Consider the following 13282-nt stretch of genomic DNA (forward strand, 5'->3'; position numbering starts at 1 on the left):
CTTCAGCACATACAGAAAAGCCTACCAAAATATACTTTGACAATATAGCTGTTTTACATACCTAAAAAATGTTTGTGAACGTTACATTTGTGTTTTCCTTTCTATTGGTTTTTAATCAATTTTTGTCTGTTTACAGCATGAAGTGAATTGCTAGGAATGAAACCACAGTTTATAACACAGTACCTGGAAGAAATGAAGATATTTATTTACAGTGGTTCAACACGCAACCACTAGGACATAAACGTGGCAGTTGCCTGTGGAGGAACGTGTGAGAAAGTCTGCACGTAGCAGGCTGCCCAAGATCAAGCGTCTGACCACTCGCAGAAATACCATCCCAGAGACCCACTGGAGAGCAGACCGAGCAGGATAAGTGATGTCAAATCCCTTTTGACCCAAGAACCCCAGCTCCAATCTGACCAGATGAGCAGACACAGAAGGAAGCATGTCTGTATTCCGTGTTTAGCGGTCACGGTGGCTCACTGCGCTGTGTGGAATCTAAGAAGATTTGCATTCTTGCAAAAAGCTGATCCACTGAATCCTCTACCAAAATGGATTCAAGATGCAATCTGCTGTTTGCAAGCCCCTGTTGGAAACTTACAGAAGCTAGCTGATGCCACCACCGCCGTCCTTCAGGTAAATTTACCACAAGCCTTCAGCCCTGAACAGTGGAGCGCTTTGCCTCATTTCATTCATGCAGGTCCTTTCCTCGTTTGCTGGCTGACATTTTCCAGCTTGCAAAGCAACCTGTCCCTATGGCCAGGTCCCCCTCCTCCTATCCCACCACAACGCCAAACAGCTGACTGTCTCATTTCTAAAAATGAACTCCGCTGCAAGCAGCAAGGCGACAATTTAATAATTTGTCAAAGGAGTGGAAGCAGTTATTATGAAGTGTATTTCAGAGTTCAAAGGTAAAGGTCATAGGAAGCTAAAGTTTATCTGCTGACAGAGAAAGCTGAGCAATTAAAAGAAAAATCCAGACAAGATCTGCTTGGCAGACTCATCTCTAAAATAGAAACCTCATTGCTATGCTCATGTATTAGAATTCTTGCCACATAAGGAGGTTACACTTAAAAAAGAAAATCCATCAGTTCACACGTTTGAAAGCGCTCTCCAATGGCACTTTTAAGAGAGATGCTTTTTCTTTTCTTTTCTTTTTTTCCAACATGGAAACAAAACAGAATTTAGAATAAGCTTTTTATGCCCATGTGCCAAGCAGTGGAGTCCATAAATCCAGCTATGGCATGCAACTACTAAGAAGTTACCTTGAAAACTTAAAATAAAATAAAAATTTATGCCAGGCAGAACTATAGCCTCCTCTTCCCAGTCCCTGGTGGATAAGGGACTCTCTCTAAAGGCCTAAGAAGCTGGAACCTTAAAAAGAAAATACCAACAAATGTGTCAAGCTACAGTTGCAGGTTTTTTCTGCTACAGTGCTGTTTTGCAGAGCTATTCTGAAATGTATGTTCTAATGACTTTAAAAATGTTTTTACAGGAATCAAAATTTTTAATGAAAGCCAAACAACTAAAATATTAAATTAGATTTTCTTATGAAACGACATGACGAATGTCTCATTGCAGGACTTCTGTTTTCCTAGTTCACTTCTCTAGTCTCTGCCCCTTTCACCACTGCTTACGGAAGTTGGCATAAAATGCCAAGATTCATTTAGCTGTCACTCTAGGGAAGATCAGTGTCCTTAAGGGTTAAGAATGCCTTTATTCCACATTACACCTTCATCTGGAAAGTCTTTGCTCAAATGTTTTTTGAAGATTAAATTATTTCTTAAGGCAAAAGGCCATGACCTCTCAGTTACACGGTATTTGTCTTTACTCTCTTTCCCCCCATGTGCTCTGCCATCTGCTCCAAACAGAGGTCTTGACATCTACAATATACGATTATTGCCAGGTTATCACTGTTTGCTAATTGTTGGACTCATCAAACTTGTTCTGCTTAGTTTATGATGCTAGTTGAACACTGCAGTTGGAATGATCAGAGTTGCGATGGGGCCAATGTAGCCTCTGTTTTTCTCATTTTTCAAAGGTACAAAACGCCATGGCTTGGTTATAAAAGCACCCCTAAAATTTGCTGACATTTTCAAAATGAAAATACTCACTTCACAATAGTATCCCTTTCTTAATGTCACCTTCTAAAAGCCTTTTTCCTAGTTTTTAAAATCAAAGATATATTCCTTAATGAAATTAGAAATGTTTCCTGAAATATCTTCAACTAAATAAATCTATTTTAAAAGAAACAAAATACCCTAATGCTAAAACCATGCAGCATAAGTGATTTTTAAAAGCGCAAACCAAGCAATAAAATAAAAAATAAACAAGTGGAACGACATCAAACTAAAAAGCTTCTGTGCAGCAAAAGAAATGATCAACAAAGTAAAAAGGCAACCTACAGAATGGGAAAAAATATTTTCAAACCATATATCTGATAAGGGGTTAAGATCCAAAATATATAAAGAGCGCATACAACTCAACAGCAAAAAAATAATAATCCAATGAAAAAATGGGCAAAAGATCTAAATAGACATTTTTCCAAAGAAGATACATATATGAAGGGCCAACGGGTACATGAAAAGATACTGAACATCACTAGTGATCAGGGAAATGCAAATTAAAACCACAATGTGATACCTCACACCTGTTAGAATGGCTATTATCAAAAAGACAGATAAATGCTGGTGTGGATGTGGAGAAAAGGGAACCCTTGTGCACTGCTAGAGGGGATGTAAATTGGTGTATTCACTAATGGAAAACAGTATGAAGGTTCCTCAAAAGATTAAAAATAGAACTACTATATGATCCCACAATTTCACTTCTGGGAATCTATCCAAAGGGAAGGAAAACACTAACATGAAAAGACAGCTGCACCCCCATGTTCACAGCAGCATTATATACAATAGCAAAGACATGGAAACAACCTAAGGGTCCACTGACTGAAGAATGGATAAGGAAGTTGTGGTGTTACATATATACAATGGCATATTTTTCAGCAATAAAAAACAAGGACATCTTGCCATTTGTGACAACATGGATGGACCTTGAGGGTACTATGCTAAGTGAAATAAGTCAGACAAAGATAAATACTGTATGATCTCGCTTGTATGCGGAATCTAAAAAAAACCCCCAAACAACAAAAATCCAAACTCATAGAAAAAGAGATCGGATTTGTGGTTACTAGAGGTGGAAGGGTAGAGGAAAGTGGAACTGGAGACAGGTAGCGAAAAGGTACAAACGTGCAGTTCCAAGATGAGTAAGTATTAGGGATGTAACGTACAGCATGCTAACTAGAGTTAACACAGCCGTATCATACACAGGAAAGTTGCTGGAGTAAATCCTAAGAGTTCCCATCACAAGAAAAAAGACATTGCTGCTTCTTTTGCTTTCTTTTTATTTCTCTTTTTATCTCTACATGACGCTAACTAAACTTACGTGATGATCATTTCATAGCACATGTAAGTCAAACCATTGTGCTGTACACCTTAAATTTACACAGTGACGTATGTCAATTATATCTCAATAAAACTGGGGGGAAAAGTGCATACCACACACATAAGGAAGAAATCTCTGTAGAGATTTCTGCAAACCACACCAAGCTGGTGCACGATGTGGAAATCTCTAGTTATTTAACCATCTATACAAAGAAGTTACCATACTTTACTGAATAAACAGTAGCTTTAAGAAACTATTTACTAAATATGTATGTACATAATAAGCTTTAATCCAAAGAAATCAGTCAACAGTCCGTATGTCACAAGTCCCTGAATAGAGGACACATTTACATACCAATGTTTCTTAAACCTCTAACATAAGTAGGAGAAATTATAATGGCATTTTAAAGGGAAAGAACACAAAATCAAAATGTTTAAAGAGGAGTTAATTTGTTTGTCATCCCATAAGTAATTAAAGCAAAATTAGTGGCTCTAAAACCTAAAAGGGGTAGATATATAGATCAACAGACCGGGAAGTCCAGAAATAAATCCTAACATTTACGGTTAACTGATTTTTGAGAAAGGGGACAAGACAACGGTGAAGGAACAGTCTTTTCAACAAATGGTGCTGAGACAACTGGCCATCCGTATGCAAAAGAATCGATTTGGGCTCCTACCTTACACCATACATAAAAAATTAACTCAAAGTAGATTCTAGACCTAAACTTAAGAGTTAAAACTATAAAACTCTTTGAAGAAAACACTGGCATCAATCTTTTTTTTTTAATCGCGGTAACATTAGTTTATAACATTATACAAATTTCGGGTGTACATCATTATAATTCGATTTCTGTGTAGATTACATCATGTTCACCACCCAAAGACTAATTACAATCCATCAGCATACACATGTGCCTAATTGGCTCTTTCCCTCTCCTCCCTCCCCACTTCTGGTAACCACCAATCCAATCTCTGCCTCTACGTGTGTGTGTTGCTGTTTTTAGCTTCTATTTATGAGTCAGGTCTTACTGTGTCTGACTTTCTCCTTCTGACTTATTTCACTCAGCATAATACCCTCAAGGTCCACCCATGTTGTCACAAATGGCCAGATTTCATTGTTTTTTTTTTATGGCTGGGTAGTATTCCATTGTGTATATATACCACATCTTCTTTATCCATTCATCCTTCAATGGGTAACTAGGTTGCTTCCAAGTCCTGGCTATTGTGAATAGTGCTGCAATGAACACTGGGGTGCATGTATCTTTATGCATTCGTGTTTTCATGTTCTTTGGACAAATACCCAGCAGTGGAATAGCTGGATCATATGGTAGTTCTATTCTTAATTTTTTGAGGAATCTCCATACTGTCCTTCCATAGTGGCTGCACAAGTTTGCACTCCCAGCATCAGTGTACGAGGGTTCCCTTCTCTCCGCATCCTCTCCAACACTTGTTATTTCCTGTCTTGTTAATTACAGTTATTCTGACAGCAAGGTGCTATCTCATTGTAGTCTTGATTTGCATTTCCCTGACAGTGATGTTGAACATCTTTTCATGTGCCTGTTGGCCACTGGTATTATCTTCTTCGGAGAAATGTCTGTTCAGATCTTTTGCCCATTTTTTAACTGGATTGTTAGTTTTTTTGCTGTTGAGACGTATGGCGTTCTTTATATATTTTGGATATGAACCCCTTATCAGATATACGGTTTGCAAATATGTTCTCCCAATTGTTAGGTTGTCTTTTCATTTTGTTGACAGTTTCCTTTGCTGTGTAGAAGATTTTTAGGGTGATGTAATCCATTTGTTTATTTTTTCGATTATTTCCCTTGCCTGGTCAGACATGGTACTTGAAAATATGCTACTAAGACCGATGTCAAAGAGGGTATTGCCTACGTTTTCTTCTAGAAGTGTCATGGTTTCAGGTCTGACATTCAAGTCAATCTATTTTGAGTTAATTTTTGTGTATGGTATAAGACAACGGTCTACTTTCCTTCTTCTGCATGTGGCTGCCCAGTTGTCACAATACCATTTATTGAAGAGACTTTCCTTTCTCCACTGTATGTTCTTGGCTCTCCTGTTTAAAATTAGCTCTCCACAGATGTGTGGGTTTACTTCTGGCCTCTCGATTTTGTTCCATTGATCTGTGTGTCTGTTTTTGTGCCAGTATCATGCTCTTTTGATTACTATAGCTTTGTAGTATATTTTGAAATCAGGGAGTGTAATACTTCCGGCTTTGTTCTTCTTGCTCAGGATTCCTTTGGTTATTCAGGGTATTTTCTTGTTCCATATAAGCTTTAGGATCCTGTGTTCTATTTCTGTGAACAATGTCATTGGAACTTTGATAGGGATTGCACTGAATCTGTAGGTTGCTCTAAGCATGGACATTTTAACTATGTTAATCTTCCAATCCAAGAACACAGAATATCTTTTCCACTTCCTCGTGTCTTCTTCTATTTCTTTGAACAATGTTTTATAGTTTTCAGTGTACAGATCTTTCACCTCCTCGGTTAGGTTTATTCCCAGGTATTTTATTCTTTTTCTTGCAATTGTAAATGAGACTGTATTCTTAATTTCTCTTTCTGTTTCTTCACTACTAGTGTATAGAAATGCAACTGACTTTTGTATGTTGATTTTGTATCCTGCAACTTTACCATATACATTATTTCTAGAAGTTTTCTTGTGGATTCTTTAGGGTTTTCTAAATATAAAATCATGTCATCTGCAAATAGTGACAGGTTCACTTCTTCCCTTCCAATACGGTTCCCTTTTATTTCTTTTTCTTGCCTGATTGCTCTGGCTAGGACTTCCAACACCATGTTAAATAAGAGTGGTGAAAGTGGGCAAGCTTGTTGGGTTCCTGTTCTTAGAGGAATAACTTTCAGTTTGTCTTCATTAAAAATGATATTAGCTGTAGGTATATCATATATGGCCTTCATTATGTTGAGGGACTTTCCTTCTATACCCATTTTATTCAGCGTTTTTATCATAAATGATGCTGTATCTTGTCAAATGCTTTCTCTGCATCTATTGAGATGATCATGTGATTTTTTACTCTTCATTTTGTTAAAGTAGTGTATCACATTGACTGATCTGCAGATGGTGAACTATTCCTGCATCCCTGGAATAAAATCGATCATGGTGTATTATCTTTTTAATGTATTGTTGTATTTAATTTGCTAATATTTTGCTGAGGATTTTTGAATCAATGTTCATCAGTGATATTGGTCTATAATTTTCTTTGTGTTGTCCTTGTCTGGTTCTTGTATCAGGGTAATGTGGGCTTCATAGAATGAGTTAGGAAGCTTTCCCTCCTTTTTGATCTTTTGAAAGAGTTTAAGAAGGACAGGTGTTAAGTCTCCTTGGAATGTTTGGTAGAATTCACCAGGGAAACCATCTGGTCCTGGACTTGTACTTTTGGGGAGGTTTTTGATTACTGTTTCAATCTCCTTACTGGTGATTTGGTCTATTCAAATTCTCCATTTCTTCTTGATTCAGTTTTGGAAGGTTGTATGATTCTAAGAATTCATCCATTTCTTCTAGATTATCCAATTTGTTGGTGTATAGCTTTTCATAGTATTCTCTTATAATCTTTTGTATTTCTGAGATGTCCATTGTAATTTCTCCTCTTTCATTTCTGATTTTATTTGAGCCTTCTCTTTTTTCTTGGTGAGTCTACCTAAAGGTTTGTCAACTTTGTTTACCTTTTCAAAGAACCAGCTCTTAGTTTCATTGATTTTGTCTTTTTCTTTCTTTTTTAAGTCTCTATTTCATTTATTTCTGCTCTGATTTTTATTATTTCCTTCCTTGCACTGATTTTGGGCTTTATTTGTTCTGCTTTTTCCAGTTCCTTTAGGTACACTGTCAGATTTTTTATTTGAGATTTTTCTTGTTTGTTGAGGTAGGCCTGTATTGCCATACACTTCCCTCTTAGAAGTGCTTTTGCTGTATCCCATAAATTTTGGGACATTGCGTTTTCATTTTCATTTGTCTCCAGGTATTTTTTATTTCTCCTTTGATTTCTTTGTTGACTCATTGTTCAGCAGCATTTTGTTTAATCTCCACATATTTGTGGCTTTTCTGATTTTCTTCCTGTAGTTGATTTCTAGTTTCATACCAGTGTGGTTAGAAAAGATGCTTGGTATTATTTCAATCTTCTTAAATTTAATAAGACTTATTTTGTGTCCTAATATGTGATCTATCCTGGAGAATGTCCCACGTGCATTCGAAAAGAATGTGTATTCTATGGCTTTTGGATGCAATGTTCTATGTATATCTACTAAGTCCATCTGGTCTAATGTGTCATTTAAGGCCAATGTTTCCTTACTGATCTTCTGTTTTGATGATCTATCTATTGGTGTAAGAGGAGTGTTAAAGTTATCTACTATTATTGTGTTACTGTCTATTTCTCCTTTTACGTCTATTAATAGTTGCTTTAGGTGCTCCTATGTTGGGTGCATAGATATTTACAAGTGTTATATCCTCTTGTTGGATTGTTCCCTTTATCATTATGTAGTACTCTTCTTTGTCTCTTGTTACAGGTTTTGTTTTAAAGTCTATTTTGTCTATATAAGTATTGCTACTCCAGCTTTCTTTTCATTGCCATTTGCATGGAGTCTTTTTGTCCATCCCTTCACTTTCAGTTTATGAGTGTCTTTAGGTCAGAAGCGTGTTTCTTGTATGCAGCAGATATACGGGTCTTGTTTTTTTATCTAATCGACCACCCTATGCCTTTTGACTAGAGCATTTAGTCTATTAACATTTAAAGCAGCTATTGCTAAGAATGTACTTATTCCATTTTGTTACTTTTTTTCTGGGTGTTTTAGTAGTTCTTCTCTGGTCCTTTCTTCTTCTCTTGCTCTCTTCCCTTGTGTTTTGATGGCTTTCTTTAGTATTACGTTTGGGTTCCTTTCTCTCAATTTCTTGCGTATTTATTATAGGGAAAATACAGGCATAAATCTTCAGGATCTTGCATTAGGCAATGACTTCTTAGATACAACATCAAAAGCTCAAGTGTTAAAAAAAGGTTAAATGAGACTTCATCAAAATTACAAACTTTGGTATCTCAAAGGATATCATCAATAAAGTGAAAAGACAAGTGACAGACTGGAAGAAATTTGCATATCACATATTCACAAAGGACATTTGCAGAATACATAAAGAACTTTTACAAGTGTATAACAAAAAGAAAAATAGCCCAATCAAAAAACGGGTAAAGAATTTCAATAGATATTTCTCCAAAGAAGATATGCAAATGGCCAATAAGACCATGAAAGATGCTCAACGTCAGTAGTCCTTAAGGAAAGCGAAATCAAAACAATGAGATACCACTTCACATCCACCAAATGGCTATAATCAAAAAGATAAAAGTGAGTGTCGGTGAGAATGTGGAGAAATTGAAATCCTCACATACTGCTACTAGGAATGTAAAATGGTGCAGTCATTTTGGAAAACAGTTTGACAATTCTTCAAAGTGTTCAAAAGAAAGTTACCATATGATCCAATAATTCTACACTCAAGAAGAATGAACATACACGGCCACTCAAAGAGTTGTACACCAATGTTCACAGCAGCATTACTCATAACAGTCAAAAGACGGAAACAACCCAAATGTCCATCGACTGATGAATGGCTATAAAAAATGATAAATTCAGGGGCTGGCCCCGTGGCTGAGTCCATGCGCTCCGCTGCAGGCGGCCCAGTGTTTCGTTGGTTCGAATCCTGGGCGCGGACATGGCACTGCTCATCAAACCACGCTGAGGCAGCGTCCCACATGCAACAACTAGAAGGACCCGCAACAAAGAATATACAACTATGTACTGGGGGGCTTTGGGGAGAAAAAGGAAAAAAATAAAATCTAAAAGAAAAAATGATAAATTCATACAATGAAATGTAATTTGGCCACAGAAAGGAACAAAGTACTGGTACATGCTATGACATGGATGTACCTATAAAACTAATGAATGAAGCCAGACACAAAGGCTACGTATTGTATGATCCCTTTACATGAAATATCCAGAAATTATATGAAATATCCAGAATAGGTAAATTCATAGCAAAACAAAGTAGATTAGTGGTTGCGTAGGGCCGGGAGGAAGGAGGACAGGGAGTGGCTGCTAATGAGTTAAGGTTTCTTTTCTAGGGTGATGAAAATGTTCTAAAATTAGAGTACTGCGATGGTTGCACAGCTCTGTAAATATGTTAAAAATCAGTGAATTACACACTGTAAATTGGTAAACTTTATGTACGCAAATTACATATCAATAAAACTATTAAAAATCTAAGACAAATGACTTAATATCACATACGTTAATATGTATAATCATATGATTCTTCACTTCAAAATAGTACACACACACTTTTATCAAGCCTAACATACTAAGCCCTTTACACTTTATACTAATCCTATAGTATATAGGGTTTTTTCTTTTATATATATATAAAATATATATATATGTATATAGTTTTTTCTTTTAAATTATTTTAATCCAGAAATTCTAACTTAATATCACTTTTTGAAAGTTTTTCACCAGATGACCTGAACTATTTTTATGTTATACACACATAATTAAAACACCTTTTTGTCCTTGGGAAGAAATGTCTACAGATGCATTTCTGGAGAACTGAATAGGAAAAAGGAGAAATCAGAGTGCTTTGTCATAGAACACTGAACACAGAAAAACTTGTCAAGTAGTCAATGATAACCAAAGAGATGAACCAAATCCCTGATGTTCTTGCCTGTTCAGCATTCGGTGAATTCTACTTATTTTACTGCTTCTAACAACGTCTATCTTTGTATAAATTCTAACTTATTCCCACATTACCTCATCAGCACTTGGAAGCTAGACTACTCTGACGTTTGCATGACACTCATGTGTCTACTCAATGAATTCTGACCCAAACAGGTACATTTACACTGTGCTTCCAAAAGATGTCTGTAAATGATATAAAATGCTAAGTAGAAGGATGAAGAATAGGTTGTCAACACAGTTAACTCAGGCATCCTGCAGGTTGACAAGCCATTCATGTAGCATAACTACTGTGGAAACCGTTTGAATCCTACCACTTGGACATCACCACTCACTTTATCTCTAATATTTTCTTTCATACCAATACCATCAAGAAATAGGAGACAACTGTAAAATCTCCAACTCCAGAAACTGGAAACTGGAACTCAAAACTGCATCCCACACCAGGAAAATACTTAAACCAAAGTGACTTATCAATATTTTAAGTTACCAATATTTTATGAAGTATTATTATTAAGAAGGCAGGAGATATCCTAGTAGCAGATTCTCCAGCCCCAGTCAAGCCTTCAGATGACTGCAGCCCAGGCCAAAACCTAGACTGAAACCTCATGAGATGCTGAGCCAGGACCACACAGGTAAGCCATTCTTTAATTTTTGAACTTTGAGATAATAAATGTTTGTTGTTTTAAGCCACTTAAACAACAAACAAAAAAACAGTGGCTCCCCCTTCTTTATCCCCATTGAGTTTTAAATAAAAACAAATGAGTTTAAAGTACAGCTAAGTGAATTTATGCTATATCTCACAGAAAATTTCCTACTAGAAAAGTATTTAGTAAAGAAATACTTTAACAAGAGAAATTTTAAAGCTACTCTTTCCTGAGGTCAACAAAGACAAGTAAGGTAGTTATTTTTTTTCAGGAGTGAATCACCTGCAGATCTAAATAGAGAATGTTGGATTAAATCTATAACTCCCACTGATTAATCCCATAGACATTTTTATGTGAGGCCAATGAGGCCAGAACATAAGGATAACAATGGGCTGTGGGGAGGGGGGGAAGGAGCTGCCTCTCAACCAGAAATCAGAGCTGGTGCAGACTTGGCTTCGCGCCCGTGGAATGGAATAGGGATCTACAGGACCTGCCACTCAACCATTATTACAACGAGCTAAAACCAGTGCCTGAGAAAGGCTGGATAAGGTAGCAGCCAGTAGGCTTTCCTACTCTAGCATTCTAGGAAGCAGTGGACAAAGGGAAAATGACAGGTAACTATCATAAAACATTCGAAACCATTTAGCAGCTGAGCTTCAAAGTGGTCATTCCATAGCACTACATCTGCTACAGAAACCACCACAGACCACCTCCTTTTCGCTGATCTCTAAACTGAATATGAAATAACATTCAGAGTTCCAGTACAATGGTAGTATTTTACTATAAAATGGATTACAAAATTTCACTGGTTAATAAAAGTAGGAAAAAGTTAACGACTGCTATTAGCAGAAAGATTATTTTAACTTTAGAATTTACTATATCTACAAACAAACATGTAAATGTACAAAAAGGTAATTTAGCACTCTCACTTTTTTTTTTTAAAGATTTTATTTTTTTCCTTTTTCTCCCCAAAGCCCCCCGGTACATAGCTGTATATTCTTAGTTGTGGGTCCTTCTAGTTGTGGCATGTGGGATGCTGCCTCAGCGTGGCTTGATGAGCAGTGCCATGTCCGTGCCCAGGATTCAAACCGATGAAACACTGGGCCACCTGCAGTGGAGCGCGAGAACTTAACCACTCGGCCACGGGGCCAGCCCCGCACTCTTACTTTTTAAATGGCACTAAGGTAACAAAATATGCCATGAACATGTCAGTAAAAAATATCCATAATTGTCCTAAAACTTTATCAAGGCTGGCAAGAGATTTTCTACAGGGGGAAAAAACACTAGTTTATTTACTCTTTTGTTATTTTTAAATGCTACCTCTCTTTTGTGGAAGGAACAACATTACAAACGGCCACGTGGCAGTTTAAGTAACATCTTTTTCTCTTGCCCTATAGATACCCCAAAGGAATGTCAGCGAGAAGCTCCAAGGCCACACCTCCCTCAAGAAATGATGGTCTTACAATTTCATTACACTGTTCTTTCTCAAAATTTCTCCTAATGAACAGTCAGACGTAAAAAAACTAAGCATAAATTAGAGAGCAAATGCAAGCCCCCTCAAAGACCACATGTGAGGGCAGACACACAGCATTTACCTTCTTCCCTCCGGTCACAAACTGCTTGCAGCTGGACCTCACGTACTGCGGGTGCACAGCAATGATCTACAAGGGAACAAGGACCCGACACTGGTTTAGGAGTCATGGTTAAAGCACAGCATGAAAACCCTTTATACTTTCCAAGCAGCAGGATCTCAAAATCATCCTATACTTTGGCAGGAAGTAACCTATTCAGGTAAGATTCTGCTACTACTGAGGACATCTGTGTCTTGCTCTTGTGTGAAAAGATTTCTTCCATGAAGCCAGGTCAAAACTAAAAGATGAGAGTGAGTTAGTTCTAGTTTCGGGCTGAGTGGGACCCTCTACGTGGGTGCCCCATCCTCTGACACAGCAAGGGAGGTCAGTCAAGGCAGCAATTGTAACTGAATACAATTCTAATACAACAGAAGAAACCCAAAGGAAGAACCTGACTATCTCTTTGCCCGGATGCCTTTCAGTGACTGAGGGTACCAAATGGAACAGGTGGGGCAATGAAGCCTCACAGATATTTAGGATAGTTACACCAAGACCCCGTTAGTGTGAGAGACAACATTCAGGGTCTTCCCTTCTACCTATGGCCTCAGTCCCTGTCCCCCCCGGTTCTCATTAGCTTTCCGCTCAGCCAGTCTCCTCGCAACCCCTTACACAAGTTTCTCCCAAGGCCGCTCCACCCGTCATCTCTGTTTACTTCATGCACCAGTGGCTTTCTGAAGGTCAGTGGCTCTACTCAGAGCAAGCCCATCTTCGGAGCTCCCCTTCTGTGGCTGTAAGCCTGCACGTGCTCTGCCCCCTTACCTTTTTATCCCCAAACCCATGGAATCACTGACTAATGCACTTTGTTTTCTTCCTAACCTAACATA

At 37.6% G+C, this 13282-nt stretch overlaps 1 protein-coding gene across 10 annotated transcripts in view; it reads right to left on the minus strand.

Moving 5' to 3' along the window:
- The window catches only part of VPS41 (VPS41 subunit of HOPS complex), a 178748-nt gene that overhangs the window by 84330 nt on the left and 81136 nt on the right, over positions 1–13282 (minus strand). For 7 of the 10 annotated variants that reach the window (XM_070615440.1, XM_070615443.1, XM_070615441.1 and 4 more), the window contains one exon: positions 12423–12488. The exons of the other annotated variants lie outside the window; for them this stretch is intronic. In XM_070615440.1, the coding sequence (XP_070471541.1) occupies positions 12423–12488 (66 nt within the window). The remainder of the gene's footprint in view (positions 1–12422; positions 12489–13282) is intronic. 10 annotated transcript variants of the gene reach the window in all.

This window comes from Equus przewalskii, chromosome 4, assembly GCF_037783145.1.
Source record: "Equus przewalskii isolate Varuska chromosome 4, EquPr2, whole genome shotgun sequence".
Classification (NCBI taxonomy): Eukaryota; Metazoa; Chordata; class Mammalia; order Perissodactyla; family Equidae; genus Equus; species Equus przewalskii.